Here is a 16,411-nt window from a genome sequence, read left to right as displayed (position 1 = left end):
GTCCAATAGTCTTTGAAGAAATCATCTACACCTCTCTTTCCCTTAAGATATATTTCCTTTCATGCCTCAATGCAGGCTACTGATCTGGATACTTATTTTAGGAACAGCATGTGAAACGAATGATTACCATTAAGATGAGAATAATATGAAAGAGGTGACTTAAAAGGAGGTGGATATGAATTACTGAATGTCAAACATTTAGGTATCAGAAGTTGTGATGGAAGAACAGAGACTTAAGGTATTTCAGAAAAAATCACTGAGGAGAATATGTGGACCAAAAAGAGATGAAGTAACAAGAAGCTCCAGAAAAATGCATGATGACAAGCTTCATAATTTGATAATTTGTATATAAAATCATGCATTCAAACAGAACTGTTTACGCTTGAAAAGACAACATAAAAGGATAACATGTAGCACACATGGGAGTCATGATAAATGTATACAAAATTTTGGGAAGGGAAGAGATCAACTTCTGAGACCTAGGCACAAGTAGGACATTAGTAAGATATGAAAGTAACAGGTGATGACACAGACTGGATTTGATTCAGGATAGAGTCCAGTGGTGGGTTCATAACATGGTAATGAACCTTCAAATTCCATAGAAGGCAGGTAATTTCTTCAGTAGCTGAGTGACTATTAGCTTCTGAAAAGCACTCTGCTCCATTGATTTAGTTCAGAGTGTTTGACACAGAGTGCTAAGAATAAAGGTACCTGAATAGGAATGGGAAAAGTTACATTACATGAAGCTTCATAATTTGTATTTTTCATCTATTACTGTTGCAGAGATGAAATCTGAGATCATAAAAATAACATGTGTTCAAAATGTTCGTTCAAAAACATCATGAAAAGAAACCAATATTGGTATTTTGGGTTGTGATGCCTTTTAAACTTGGAGGTAACTGCCAATGTTTTCCACAATGTTGATAACTACCTACAAGTACTGCAACCCACAAAACTAACATCATTACCTTCATCACTGTGGGAACGTCAAATCTCACATTAACCTTTATCTTACTAGCGTTCCCAGTCTGGGACGTAAGTTGTGTACTCAGCCCTACGAACGTTCCCGGAGCGGAACTCAAAAGTTGCAACATTGTAAGTAGACTTGGCTACGTCTTTTGGCCTCTTTTAGGGGCTCTCTAGGGTTCTGACAAGTTCAACCTGAGCTGTCGACCCAGGAATTATAACCATAAACAGCAATAAACATTGTTATTGTCAAGTGGGTTTCAGCTTGGTTTTCAGACTCCCCCATTCAAAGCTACTCACATTCCTTGCCATGATCTGTGAAAATAATGTGTATCCACTGAAGTAGGGGAAACAAATATTTCTGTATGGTCATTAGTTCACAACCATGGCTTCTACCATGTCGAATGAGCTTCCAAAGCAGAAAGTAAAGTTACTAAGGCCTTTTTAGGCAATTAAGATATTAACTGCATTTTTAAAAAAACTCTATGTATTCTCTGTTCTATTCGAATAAATATGACTTTTATATCGTCAATTTAACATGTTTACTTTAGATAATATTAAAGTTTTCCGTAGAGCGTGCACAAAAGTTTAAAAACCTGCAAAAAACTCCGTAGGGCTGCTACCACTTTGCCATTTAAATCCCCGTCGTTTAAAGGTTAAGAAATGAGGCAACTTCAGAGGTTGAGGCACAAGTAACAGGGTAAAATTAAAATGGATATATTAGTTATAAAATCTATGTGGACCGACAGCTCAGGAACAAAAGTGGACTATTGTGGCAATAATGCCAAATCATTCAACCTCATAATAACAAGGAACTTTCTGAAGAGATTAATAATTATTAAATGCTGAAGGAAGAGTCTGCTTCACAGTGTTAATCAGTTTCAAGCATTTAACTTGAGAAGATTTTGAATATTGAAAAATGCACTTCTTACAGGTCTGCCACCAGAATTAAAAACAAATTCCCATAAACAAGTTACATAAAATTGAAGGCTCACACTGAAGTCTGAGTTTTATAGGTGTGTTGCTGAGAAAGCAAATAATATTCCAAAGAAATACTGCAATTGTAAGAGACATATCACACATTTATTCTCATAAGAGATGAAAAACAGACATGGGAGGGAGAAACAAAAAAGTAACGAACTGTCGTATGTAACTCCTTTACAATGAACTTTTTTTCCCCTTGGAGTGCTTTTGTTTTCATACTGCTGGCATGCAAAGGCACCTACAGAAGGCATTTAAATCTAATATTCTAATATTCTAATAATGACTCAACTAGAATACGATCTACATTCTGCGCGTGAATGAATAAGCAAGTGAGGATGATATCAATGATAATAGTTAACACACAAACAATAAAATGAGTACAATGAAGGAGAAAAACAGACTTGATAGACAACACATGGCCATAACTGGTAATAAAAATATATATAGCAATACTGCACCAATATTATTTCACAAGTTCTCTCAACACTTCTCTCACCATGAAGCAGCAACATAGCAAAGTCGAACCTCCACAGCATGTATAACAAAATCAACAGTTAGAATTTTTATGTCCCATTTTGCTGGTGCTAAATTACCAATTACATAGCAATAATAATCATAAGCATAGTATTACGGTCTGTATCTGCCAGTACCTAGACTTATACCCTAGGCGAGACATATTTTATGTTGTCATTTCCTAATCATCCCTGCTTGGGATAAGGCACTGTATGCCCCATGGTTTGGATATAAGGCTTCTTATCCATCATCCCCAAAACTCATTTGAAACACATTAAAGGTAACAACTATATCAACAAAAATTCATTAAAATGTTGTAAAGAATAGAATATTCATACCACACACTCAGAAACCAAACACGTCTGCCAACTATGAAATCTGCATAAAATATGAATTACAACTTACACTTTGATTTTTAAACTTGGTGAATCTGCTATATCCTACACACAAATTTAAATTTATACAAGGTTTGATTGATGTGTCCAATGGAAGCACAATACAAATTTTATGGAAGCTGCTACTAAAATAAGATAAACATCTGATTATATATTAATATGAAATTATGCAACTAATCACTGGTTTCCTGTTAAATTTATTTGGATAGTGAAGGAATACACTAATGTGACTCAAACTGTTCAAATTTCCTACCGACTTTGAATCGTATCCCCCTCCATTTGGCCCCACCATTTTACTTTCCAGCATCAGAGGAGAAAAATTATATTTTATCAAACTTTTGGACACTCAACTTACATTAAGAAAAAAAGAAAACCCCCCCTCCCAAATTTTGTACAAATACAAAGGAGTTTGTGTAGTTCATTCACAGCACGGTGTGTACGTATAACATGATTAAACGGACATCGCCAACAGATACCGTGAACACAAGAATTTTCACTAAGAGTACTATTATTTTTCCCTTAATACATATCTTCATGTTAATTCTGAACTTTCCTTAATTATGATTTAATATAAAATAATTTAAATGTATAATTCACTCCAGACGTAACAGAAGTGACAAAGCAACCTTCTGTTCATGCCAACTTCAAGCTAAACATGAACAACAAAATCATCACAAAAGCTATTACATGTTTTCATTGCAGAAGTATCAATATTATAGTAATTATTCTGTGTTTGATTTTCACAACTCGTTCATAATCTTTTACAACAGCATCAAAGAACTTTCCTTTAAATTTGAAAGATTTGTATGGACATGCATTAAATTATGAATGAAATCCAAAATGCTTTCATCAAAAATAAAATATTACATCATTTTAACTTAACAATATTGCTTCTGTGACATCATCCACTTAAAGTTTGTACTAATTCCATTCTTTCACTCTATTAAGAAAGTATATAATGAACTGAAAAATTTGAAACCAGTTATACAGCACTGAATTCACATAATTATTGTACTGCCTGTTAAAAATCTCCACATTTATATTCAGGTAATTTCTTTCAGTAACATACAATATACCCAAGTATTTCATTTCACATTATCTGTGACTTTGACAAAAGTTATTCCCACAATTTCATTACTTCTCCTTTGTTTAAAATACTTCTCTTCAACCAACAAGGTCCTTGTATAACCTGCAGAAAAGTAACTCCCCATGACACCAAATCACAAAACAAATAAAAATTTGTTGTATGCCAAAATTACAGTCCCTCCTATTAATACTTTACTAATTGCGCAAATAAATTTTCTCGGGTCCGTCTATCATAATTAGTTTGTACTAGTCAATTCAATCAATGTTACCGCATGCATTTACAATTCCGTCGACAAAACAAATCAAATATTGTACTAGTACACCCAAAATAATAGGGCTGCAACAAAACAAACCAAGTGTTTACAAGCGAGCAATTTGAAGTTTCACAGAGTGTAAATAAAGAGCTAGAATCTTATAAAATGTAACTGATACCTAGCAGAAGGATAAAAACTATAAAGGTGTGACCTCGTTACCATCACGTTAAATGTAACTTCAGCTTCCAAATAGTGCCATAATTTATTTTTAATTTTCTTTGGTTGTGGCCGTATTATTGCAGGTGTCACAAATTCACATAATCTGATATTTGGGATATAAGCAACTGTAAACTTACTTGGTGCAGGGCTACAATGAACATGATTTACAGTGTAGCCTGGAAGACCCTTTAAACGATTTTGGTCTACATTTTTATATTGTAAAATCACAGTTTCATCCTATGCTATTTTCCACAGTTATCAAAATTCGAGAGATTATTAGATTTAAAACATGAGAAAGAAACAAAATAAATAAACCACATACTCATCTTAAGAACCCCACGAAGCTTTCCCCCTACAGAGGGTACAGCGCTGGATGGGAATTATAGTTTCATAGTAAATATAATCCCTCATAAAATATCCTTGCCCTTATGTTGATATGAACCAGGGACATCAGTAGACGCTACTGAACCCACGTGCCTTTAGATCCTAGTTCAATACTCTGGCTTCTATTACTCATTCGTGGAATGAGTAACCGAATTGTCATAATTTAGCACCAGAAATGGGGAACAAAGGATCCGCTGATCCTACTCCCCAGAGACTACAGGAAGGAGAACCTTAAAAGGAACAACTAACCAAGCAATTGTGCGATCATGAGCTAGGTTACGCCTAATCCAAAGAAATGGGAAAGCCGTGTAACTTGGTTCTGTATGTCTCACACTAAGCATTATCTAAGAATTGTATCTAAACAAAAAAAGATTTCTTTATAAAATAGCATTTGAAAAAAAAATCCTACCTGAGTGACCACACAAACCATTTTTTGTTCCATTTTTATAAATATTTAATTTTACTTTTTAAATTAAATATATTATATATATTCTGACTCTATGTTAATAATAATAATAATAATAATATAATAATAATAATAATAATAATGTAATATCTATTCTCTTTACATGTTATGGTACAAATGCTAGGATGATAAGCATTTCTGTTAACACAAAAATGTTTATCACACTATTCCTTTTAGAAGACTTTCACAAAATGTTACATTATGATACCCTTTGTTGTCCCTAAATTTTCCATTTACAGTTTCAACAAAGTTGGTCTGCTCATTACATCATTTTGTTTCATTAAGGCTTTGATGATATATATATATACATATATATTTTACGGACATCTGAAGTCCATCATGTCCTTGACGCCTACAGAAATGCACATTTATTTTCTATTTTGACTCACATGTAGTCACCGCCATTACGTCAGTCTGCAATATGAGTTCTATAGATTGTGACCATTCCACTAGCATGAAGTCTCTTTTCAGGGAGACAGAATGAAGGAAAAAATGTGACAACTAATAAGCAGACATAAGAATGCAGGACTGTTAATATAAATCTAATTAAATTGCTTATCACATTTCCTAATCAGCCCTGTAATGATATTGAAGAACTAAAAAAAGTTAAAAACAATTAAAGTTGATCACATCACCTTTCACACAGTGATGATTGGAGTCAGGTAAAAACCTGGATTTCGCTCTCGGCTGTACTACCTCTCGCTTAGTATGTGGGCCTGTTACCGTCCATAAGAAGCAAACATTCTCGCTCCCACCTGGTAAAGTTTAGTAATTCTTAAACATGAAACCCCACCTCTGCTCCTGCTGGAAACATTTTATAAAGACTTATTTCTGAAATATATATTCACATTAAAAATTAGAATTTATTTTGAAGCAGAGTGTAGAAGTTTGACATTTCTAAAAGCACTACCACCTGCCAAGACCCAGATGTCAACTACTATATCACTTGGCACGTGCCAAAACTGACACATGACTTCTGCATGTACTGAAAACATGCACTGGCTCTACTCCAGGTATCCCACTCAATCTCAGCCAGGATTTTTCAGGATACGGCGCTGTCGGAAATCATAGACACGGCGGCAGAAGAACACCAGCTCAGGGGCAACACATCCAGGTGGCTGTCTGTTTTCACGGGGATACTCGTCATGTTGTGGCACTACCAGTCCAGGTTCCTTCACACCTTCCTCCACGCGACGCACACATTTACGATACCTGAAACCAATAAAAGACATTTTAGTCTGAAATACAAACAACAGAACAACTGTGTAAGACTTGAGGTTCTCACAGCGTTGAGTATGAAGATATCCGTCTTCTGGGTTATTGCTCTGTGTAGTCTGGTCGATGTTAACCAACGTTTCAGAGGTCATACTGCCTCCGTCATCATCGCCCTGATGACGGAGGCAGTATGACCTCTGAAACGTTGGTTAACATCGACCAGACTACACAGCGCAATAACCCAGAAGACGGATATCTTCAACAGAACAACTGGTTTAATAACACAGCAGATTCAAGCGAAAACAAATGCCCAATTACTGTAAACATATTCAGAGAAATATCATGGTAGATGCACATAATTTCAACAATATATATATATATATATATATGTAAACATAAAATAATTCTTCCACTATATTTTTTGTTTGTCAGATATATTTTTCAATTTTATGACTATTTAGAAAATATTTTCAGACTTATATTTTGGCCCCATTTCATGAAAGTAAAGTAGGTTTTTATACATATAAATAAAAATCTATACAAAAGGAACCCATTAAAGTCATCATCATCATCCTTTTTCGTATTAGGCCACGAGGCCTGTTACGGTCTTGTATTTTCCGTCCATCTCTTCTGAGGTCGGCTGAGAGATCTTTTCCCAGCAGGGTGGTATTTCAAAATTGCCTTTGGGAATCTACTGTTGGTCATTCTATACACATGATTTGTCCAATTTTGTTGATATTGCCAAATGTAGTTCATTACAGGTTCCATCAAAGTCAATTATTTTATTCTGTTCTGTTGCCTAAACACTGGTGCATAAAATTTGATCGCATGGCTCAATTAAGTGAGATTTCAGCTGCCCACAGCACCAAGTATGAATATGAACAACAGCCATTATAAGTTTTACATTTTGAAATACCAAAAATGACAACTCGTACTGTGAAAAGTATGAGAGATAAGTTTACAAAAGCCTGGCTTACTTTCACAAACATTTTAAACAGATTTGCTTTAACAAATAATCATGTTTAAACAATAATACATAGCCTTAAAGTATTTGTATAAATCTTTAATTTCGCAAGTAGCTATATCAACAACAGATATTTGAGAAGCGACACATAATTATGTGGGAGTTCTTAAAAAAACAAAGCAGAAACAGTTTTGAACATCAGTAAGTATAGCATACCTGCAATACTCATTGAATGTAAGAACGTAGCATTTGTCCTCGATGCACGCAACACTATTGATGTCTTTATGCTTTGAAGCAAAAATCTCATCTTCCATATCATCGGGCTTGCGACCGTGGTCCGTGTGTTCTGGACGATAGTACCACAGCAAGGACACCATCATTTCTCCTGCATAAAGTAATGAAGAAATATTGTTTACTATATTTATTTCACCTAAATAGAAGTGATGACTAGAAAGAGGATGAAAATATTATATTTTGCAGCATATTTTTCACAAATTTGCAATAACAAAACTAACCATCATCAGGATTCTCCCAGAGAGAAGCAACCTTTGCAACAAAAGGCAGGTCTGTCTTTCGGGGTCCTGACTTCAGCAAGATGCAGTCACGAGGACGGATCACGTCTCCCTCATTATGTCGCATCAGAGGGTAGCATTTCCGTAGCTTCAACTCATCATCGCTCTAAATAACACATAACAATAATTGCTTCCATTGAACAACGCCTCTAATTCATGACCCTACATCAGTGGTCCCTAACACGGTGCCCGTGGGCGCCATGACGCCTGCCAAGGGTTTTTTGGGTGCCCGCATTGTTACGGAAAGAGGTTATGCTGAATAATGAAGGTCGTTCAACCATGAACATTATAAAATCAAAGCACAGATCTCGACTTACTGATGCCCATCTTGACGATTGTTTGCGAGCAGCAACATCCTCCTAGACTCCCAAATTTGAAAAACTGGCCGATGAAATGCATCACACTAACTTCCCACTTGAGTAATAATAATTGTACTTATAAAAGTATGTATTTTTGATTGCTGGTTTCTTGTATCATCGAACGTCGTGTTGTTTTGTGTATTATTTGGTGTCCATATCTTATTTGTCCAGAGAGAAGAAAATTTGGCTTTGTTAATTGGTTGGTGCCTGCCACGATCTCATAGACTCTCAAATGTGCCCGTAGGCACAAAAAGGTTGGGGACCACTGCCCTACATGATATAAATAAGAAGCTCTAAGCAGGGTTCAAGAAGCTTACTTTCCTGTTGCACAGATTTCAAGTCATAAATCTAGAATTTTAAATGTTATAAGAAGGCAATGCAAGGTTACAATCCGAAAATAAAATGTAAAGGCATTTTCTGATAACAAAAACTATGCAGTGAAAGAAAGGATAAAAAGGAGGAACATTTGCTAAAAATTCAAGTAACCCATCTAAATAAAATGTGGCATATTAACATAATCTCCCCATTACAAAGAACACATATAACATAGCACAAACTTTGGGCCCCATGACTTTCGCTGCACAGTTATGAGGGCACCTTATATTTTAATAACAAACTGGGTTAAAACTAAAGAGGAGCATTTCAAATTAAGCAAAGAAAAATAAAACAATCAAACTGAAGAACTTGATGTAGGGATTCTGTTCTACTCGCAGTTTTAGGTTCATTATTTGGTATCAGAAAGCCCAATATTTAAATAAGTTTTTTCAAGCATTATGAACTCAACATTCAAAAACCACGACCCTTATCAAGACAGTAGTTAAGACTTTCACATTTTTGTAATTTCTTCAAATGAGAAGAATATGTAATCTCCCAATGGACACACATGTTTAAGTATTTTCATTTCTTCTTCTTTTCTGTTGTTTATGTAACTTTCGTATAGCCTGAAGTGAGAGGGTAAATGAACTTTCCTAACAGCTTAAATTAAATTTGTCAGTACTATGAAGCTAATTATTTAAATATTTACAATCCAGTACGTTTTACATTAAAAATATATCCCACAAATGGATCTTAATCCACACCAAACATTTTGGAGGCTTATGTGGGCAGGGAAGAAAACACAGAATGATACACTGCCATAGTAAAGTACAAAAATACATACCGAAACAAATACTTTACTTTCAAATGGATCCCCTTCAAATTTCCAGCCATTGGACCACTTGGGTGACTGCAGCAACTTCTTTGGAACAACCTTCCTAGAAAGAGCAGTCATAACAGCAACCGTTGTGTCCTGCTGCGGCTGTTGTGTCTGCTTTTTAATCGTCGATATATCATCGTTTCGGACAACTAGGGATGCAGATTTCTTTGACTGATCCTTCCTGCTTCCAGTGGATGTTCTCCTAACAGCAGTAATGGGTGAAGGGTTCTGGAATGAGGAACAACTAGACACCTTTCCTCTAGAAGCAATAGTCTCAGTATCACTTGATGACTGATCAGACAACGAGTCGCGCAAACCACGGCTACGTAACATATGGCCAACTCTTACTGTTTTCTCACTAGTGTACGTTTCCTCTAAAGACAGAGAAATGTGTTCCGACTTCTTACGTTGGTGAGCTTTCTTCCCATGTGTGTGAATATGAACCTTTGAAACATCGCCGCGCAAACAGTTAGAAGACTCGAGTTGCTGTTTGCCAGCCTGATGTCTCAAGAATGGTTTCTTCTGATGAGAGAGTGCGCCGTTGATCTTGTTTTCTGACTTCTTGCGCTCTACACTTTTACTCCCTGATGTCTTCTTACTCACTGGAGCAACATTTGAACTATTGTTCCTTCTCGTGGTCACCAAGGGTTCCAAGATTGTTCGACTTTTTGTCACAACACTGTCCGGTACATCGTCGATTCTCTTTGGAGCTTCACATTCTGTTGTTATTTTCTTAACCTGTTTTGCACGAGATGGATATATCTTTGTCTGTAACCTCTGAACTTTGGTTTCTCCTTTCTTCTTTGCCGGAGGCTCCTTATTTTCTGTCAGATTTTTAGCATCATCGTGTTTCCGTTTTCGTGCATTGTGTTTCGTACTGTGCAAACTGCAGATGTTAGAATGAAGAGGTTGGGACTTTTGTCTGTTCCTGCACTTGGTCTGACATTCAAGAGGAACGCCATTCATTTGGTCCTGTGGTTCACCTGCTCCATTAGTCTTTTGGGATTCTTGATTTGAAACTGACAGTCTACTGTTGTCAGCATTTGAAACGGAGAGCTTGCATCTTTTTGGCACTGATACTTCAGCGTCACTGTCTACAGGCTGAATACTCCGCTTCCGTGATGAACCATCTCTAAATATGGCTTTATTTCCATTCTGGGTCAGTCCTGGACAGTTGTCATTTTCTACAAACACTTCTATATCTAAGTTTCTCACTTCTGTCTTCATAATATGATTCACCATTTTTGGCTCCACACTCATCATATTTTCTGGTTTTGTCAACACCACTTCTGCCGAGTTCTGTCCTTTTTTCTGAATCTCAAGATTACACATCAGTAAAGGTACACCATTCACAGCTGGTGGTGAATTCTTCTTAGCTTTCGCCCTACACGCAAGCACATCTGGGTTTGCCACGATCTTGCTTATCGCTAACAGCCGATGTCTTGAAATGTCTGTTTTACATACGTCCTCGTCACTCGATATAGACGTTGCACCACTGCCAAAATCCTGATCTGGCATACTGTGCAGATCTTGTATAACCTCCACAGTAGAATTCAACTTTGTCTCTCCCACACAGTCCTGACCTGTTGGCTCCTGCTTTCTTGTCTCCAACTTAGATTGCGGCTCGGTACCTCCGGCATCTGTGACCCATCCTCTTTGCTGGAGAGCAGCTTCCTCTTGAGTGTGGCTAGGATTTCGAGCAGAAGCGGTGGCCGGCGATGGAGGTGGAGGCATACCGGCGCTTCCACGAGCTGGGCTAGGCGGTCCCAAGGCTCCGGGAGGCTCAAGTGGCAGAGCTAGTGCCACAGGTGGAAGAGGGAGCTGATGAAAAGAAGCTCCAGACTCTTGAACAGGCTGCTGTTGTTGCTTTGTAGTGATGTGTGGCCCCTTACCATCACCAGTAAGAGGCCCAGTATGGACGTTTTTTGGACACGACTGCATAGGACAGGGGCAACTCTGGTATGCTGCATCTGCAAAAGAACCTGCTTCATGTTACTCTCCAGTGCCATGCAAAATAGTAATAAACAATCTGCGATTCACAGTGGATATATTCTCTAAGGTAGATACAATTTGCTATCAAATAACGCTGTGTTTGTACTAATTCCACGTGTGGCTACTTCAAATTAATTATAACAGAAGCCAAATTTAAAATATGACACCAGTGTTCTAACTGAAAATTTGAAATATAAACAATGCTGTATCTACAATAATAATAATAATAAAAGTTGACAGTGGAACCACAGTTCCGGAGGATCTGACGTAAATACGTCTCTGTAATGTAATGAAATGAAATGTAATGTAATGTAATGTAATAATTCTTACATAAGATAAGTACTTGTGACATTCTAAAACGTTTTTACCAACACAAAATTATCTACTCTACGACGCACTTCTTCTACAAGTATTATTATTATTTTTATTATTATGACTTTTTCAACATCCTATTGTCATCTGACTGTCTTATGGATCCACAGAATGTAAATAAATTATTATTCATAGCTCAGCCCTTTCCGCAATAACGAAAGCGGATTGTTGACGGCAGTAATGTAACACAACAATGCCGAGTAGATGACGTAACAATTAGTTTCTTAGGTAACATAACCATTGTTGTCGGTCCATATTTACACATTGTTGATATGGATCTTACACATCTTCGTTACGCTTTTTTTACATACTAGAGCAGAGCGCTCCTTTCAGAGCTCCTCGGGGGGGGGGGGGGGTCAAGTTTTTAAAACGCAACCAACCCCTTCGGGGGGATTGGTTTACACAACAATGCCGAGTATAAACAAATATAGGGTGACATTGTTGATGACGTAAATTTTTGAAGACGACGAAAATCACAAATTTTTATAGTAGAAAGAGAAGATTTATGTCAATAATTATTATGATACAACCATTATTAGTGTTATTTTGAGGTGTTGGGGGCAACAATAACAAGTCACAATGAAATTCATGACAAAATCAAGAGCAGATTAAATTCAGGGAATGGTTACTAGCACACTAGAAAATATTCTTTACCATTCTTTGGTATAGTGATGGTAAGCAGCTTACCAATGAAGAGACTCCGAGTGGGTGGGGAGTGAGTGTAACAACCTGCTGCTCCAGGACCTGCGCTGTACCCAGTGTAGTATCCAGGCGGTGGTGGCGGAGGATAGGGGTCAACAATTGACACAGGCGGCGGATATGTATCCACCAATGGCGGAGGAGGATTGCTTGACACCCCAACTAGAGGTGGTGGAGGAGGTGCTCCTGGGGGCTGGTAACTGCTTGCGGAGCCTGCTGAGGAACCGGTCACAACCATCTGTTGGCTCTGCTGACTCTGGCCGGAATTCTGCTGACTCACGTTCGACACTGGGCTCGAGTAGAGATCTGAGGTGTAATACTGGTGAGGTGGAGGAATGTAACGCCTGTGATAGGCTGAAGGGGGTGGTGTCGAGTAAGATTTGTGGTGAAAGTACGGTGCAGGAGGATAGTTGGCCGTAGTTGAGTAACAGAGATCTTGATTATGATAATGTGTATGATGCTGTTGAAGGGACGGAGGATTCGTGGCGACTGCCGAGTACTGAATGCTAGCCGAAGCAGGGGGAGAGGGGTAGTACTGAGTATGAGGGTAGTTGTAGGTGTAGGACTGATGGTGAATATGCTGGGGTGTCGATGGTGTGGGAGGTGGGGGGTAAGACTGAGCGTATCGATAGCCGGCCTGATGCGGATGCTGCTGTAGTGGTAAGGGCTGGGGTACTGGAGGTGGAGGAGCTACTTCCCCACCCCCAGAGCATGATGTTGCCGTAATGATCACGTCGCTGTCCGACTCGTCACCGCCACTTCGAGCGCCGCCCCCGCCGCCTCTAGTAGATGCCGCTGAGACAAGCTGCTGAGGTGTTGGTGGTACTATTGCAGTTGTGGTTGTTGGCTGCACTGATCCTGGTCCACTGTGACCTACTGCTGATGGTGGTGGTGTTGGATTGGGTGATGCTTCAAGAGTGGGCAGCACTGCTGGTGGAACTTTGCTGCTAATGCTGCTGCTGGAACTGTGATGGTGATGGTGAGTCGAGATCAGTGGGCCTGCTGGCTGATAATAACCTGGAACACATGATGTCAGGTATTTAATAAACGAGCAAGTTCATCATCAAGAGCCCATGCAATTTAATAATATCGCATACACTTTTATGTAAATGAACTCAAAATCAGCCATCAGAAACAATCTACACAATTAAATTAAATAAAACTGTTCGTGTTTTGAGATCAAAACCGATCACGTGATATTTATTTAAACTTAATTATTGTTTACAAATAATTGCAATATAACCTGACTTTGTTGTTACTGACAGGGGCCTTCGCATTTTGATTGTCCCATCCGGCCCTAGTCTAAGACTAGGAGAGGCAAACTACACCCTTGTCTTAATCAAGACAATTCACACGATTCACGAAGGGCACATACTGCTGTCAACGTGACACAAGTACCCTGCAGCGTTTAATGCAAAACGCTTGTATACAGACGTTAAACAGAGTTTGCCAAAGGAACACAATGAACAAGGTGAGGTGGTCGTTAGAAGCTTGTACTATTTGCCCGCATAACACTGCAGTACTAAAATGGCGAAGCAGCTACGTATAAAACTATTACTACAAAACCAATTATGGCGAAGTAGAGATATGAACATCCACCTTCCTCTGGTATAGTTCTTAACCAAGACCAATAGCCCGCAATATCCCCAGCAACACGTATTTGAAGATTCCTGTCTTCTAAATTGTACACTGCGTGTGAGATTACCTTTAATTTACTCTATGGGTCACTTAACTGCAGGATTTAAATACACAAACAGAAGTTTCTCTCGTAAGAGAAACTATTTTGAAAAAAATTGTAGCTATCCATAAAACACATGTTGTCTTGTATAATTATTATCCTACAAAATTCTGATTTCGATTCAATCGCTGAAGCATATATTTAAAATAGGCTACAAGAATTGCAGGACATATTTCACAGAGCTGATGAATCCTCAATTAATGGAGTACAGCCTTATTTCTGTGTAGTTTCCTGTTAAATATAAAGGCGCCCTTGTGCCTTGTGACCATATACTTAAGCTACAAGGCTCCACACATACAGAAGACCTGCGCATTATATGAACTCCAATACGTTCCGGTTGCGTCTGCCTGTCTTCCGCAAAGCGCCCTTGAAGGGCTGGCGTTTGCTTCTGTAAAAATAGATCTCTAAAACCAGGAAGTCTCATCCCGCGTTCCGTGCTATGATTCTAACATTGTATCACTGTACAAAGAAAAGTAATATTTATAATCTTTCCTTCCAATCAATAATTAATAAAATAACAGATTAGCAATTATTTAAAGAAAACAGAGAAATACGCAAATCTGTTTTAGACAGTAAATTAGTAATATCTTAAATAAACCGTCATGAAATTTAAAATAAAATGTCCTAATTTAAAACCGGTGTCCCCAAATAGGAGAAAACAATAAATGAGGCCACGGTCTTGAAAGGTTGGCACACCTGCTCAAAACCAAAAGTAGGCCTACATCAACATTCGGTAGCAAATTATAATACCATACATTGAAATCCAGCAACCAAATTCTAGAATCAGTATTTAAGAATACAACCTACCAAATATTACATATAGGTCCTAACCATCAGTGTCTTTCAGAAATGAAGAGAAAAATTCTGCACAAGGAGCCCGATCGAAATTCTTGACGAATTAACGGAAAAATCTGAGTTTAATAATAACAATGCTGGAAAGATGGCAGAAAATCTCAGCATCGAGATGTAACTGTTGGGAGGATTTAATAATACTGCATTTCCGTACGACCTGACTTCCAGACCAGAATTCGCCAATGACAGCTGACATACGACAGAGCGTATTTTTAGATATGTAAGTCTTATGGTCCTATTACACGTAGTTAAAACTGTAACAGCAACTGTAAACGTCACAGTCGAATAGGACCTCTTCAAATTAGTCTGATTCTGTGGCAGCACAAAACAGAGGGAAATAATTGCCCGTCCTTAATCAGCGTGTCTTTACAAGTCGACGATAGTCACGATACAGCACGGCAGGTTCAAATTCAACTTCCGGATCCCTCTTTACAGTTCAATTCATCAAATGAAACAGACTCTCACAAGACTAATTATTTGCATTAAACAGGATTATTTGAATCGAACTGTGATGAAGTTAAGTGTCTAGTTTACGACAAAACACAACGAGCGACCCAATTCAGTCACGCTGGGATGATTTCAACATTTTACTCTACACTGCATGAAACTTAATGTAGGAGGGCAATTACAATGCGCGCGCACATCATTTTATGGCGTCATGTTGACTTGGGTGACATGGCAGTCGATGGTCTTCAGTGGTGGAAATTTGGGGGGGAACTTCAGAATCGAGACAAATAGTTTCTCAAACTTGAGAGCTGAAACTGATGAGTTCTGACAAACTCCATGGTTTGCTTTCGTTGACTGTAATGTAATGAAGGGGTATAATTATAGCCTACTCGTGACATAACGAAAGAACTCGAACACGAGCAAAACCAAACTAACAAAAACATTTGTTCTGATTACGGTAGCACGTAGAACCTGGAATACCAATTAAAATCGTTGGCAGGAAAATGTAACACATAATTGGCTTTCTTGTATATAAAATGCAGTATATGCTATGAAACACAGTTTACAACAAAATCATCTTACCTCCTTCCCACAGCTGCATCTCAAAGCCCACACATGTCCTAGTGATCGCATCTACATCAAGGCATTCTGCTGCTTTACTATTCATATTTCTGTTCTATAAACCATACACTTCATAGTTATTAGCACACAGCGTACGTTCTATTTTGTTATGTCTTGA

General features: G+C 38.0%; 1 protein-coding gene across 4 annotated transcripts in view; it reads right to left on the bottom strand.

Moving 5' to 3' along the window:
* Nucleotides 1-2,027: 2,027 nt before the first annotated feature.
* Nucleotides 2,028-16,411, bottom strand: part of LOC110828084 (uncharacterized) — a 232,730-nt gene continuing 218,346 nt past the window's right edge. For 3 of the 4 annotated variants that reach the window (XM_022060405.2, XM_022060404.2, XM_022060408.2), the window contains 5 exons: nucleotides 12,624-13,652; nucleotides 9,537-11,554; nucleotides 7,962-8,124; nucleotides 7,663-7,831; nucleotides 2,028-6,479 (listed from right to left, as the gene is read on the bottom strand). In XM_022060405.2, the coding sequence (XP_021916097.2) occupies nucleotides 6,296-6,479; nucleotides 7,663-7,831; nucleotides 7,962-8,124; nucleotides 9,537-11,554; nucleotides 12,624-13,652 (3,563 nt within the window). In that variant the 3' untranslated portion in view covers nucleotides 2,028-6,295. The remainder of the gene's footprint in view (nucleotides 6,480-7,662; nucleotides 7,832-7,961; nucleotides 8,125-9,536; nucleotides 11,555-12,623; nucleotides 13,653-16,411) is intronic. The other variant, XM_022060406.2, reaches the window with a different exon arrangement.

The sequence above is a fragment of the Zootermopsis nevadensis genome, unplaced genomic scaffold (assembly GCF_977971745.1).
Source record: "Zootermopsis nevadensis isolate Lab colony 2312 unplaced genomic scaffold, Znev_1.0 Znev_ptg000011l, whole genome shotgun sequence".
Classification (NCBI taxonomy): domain Eukaryota; kingdom Metazoa; phylum Arthropoda; class Insecta; order Blattodea; family Termopsidae; genus Zootermopsis; species Zootermopsis nevadensis.
The sequence above is the reverse complement of the archived record's forward strand: the minus strand, read 5'-3'. Positions and strand labels throughout refer to the sequence as shown.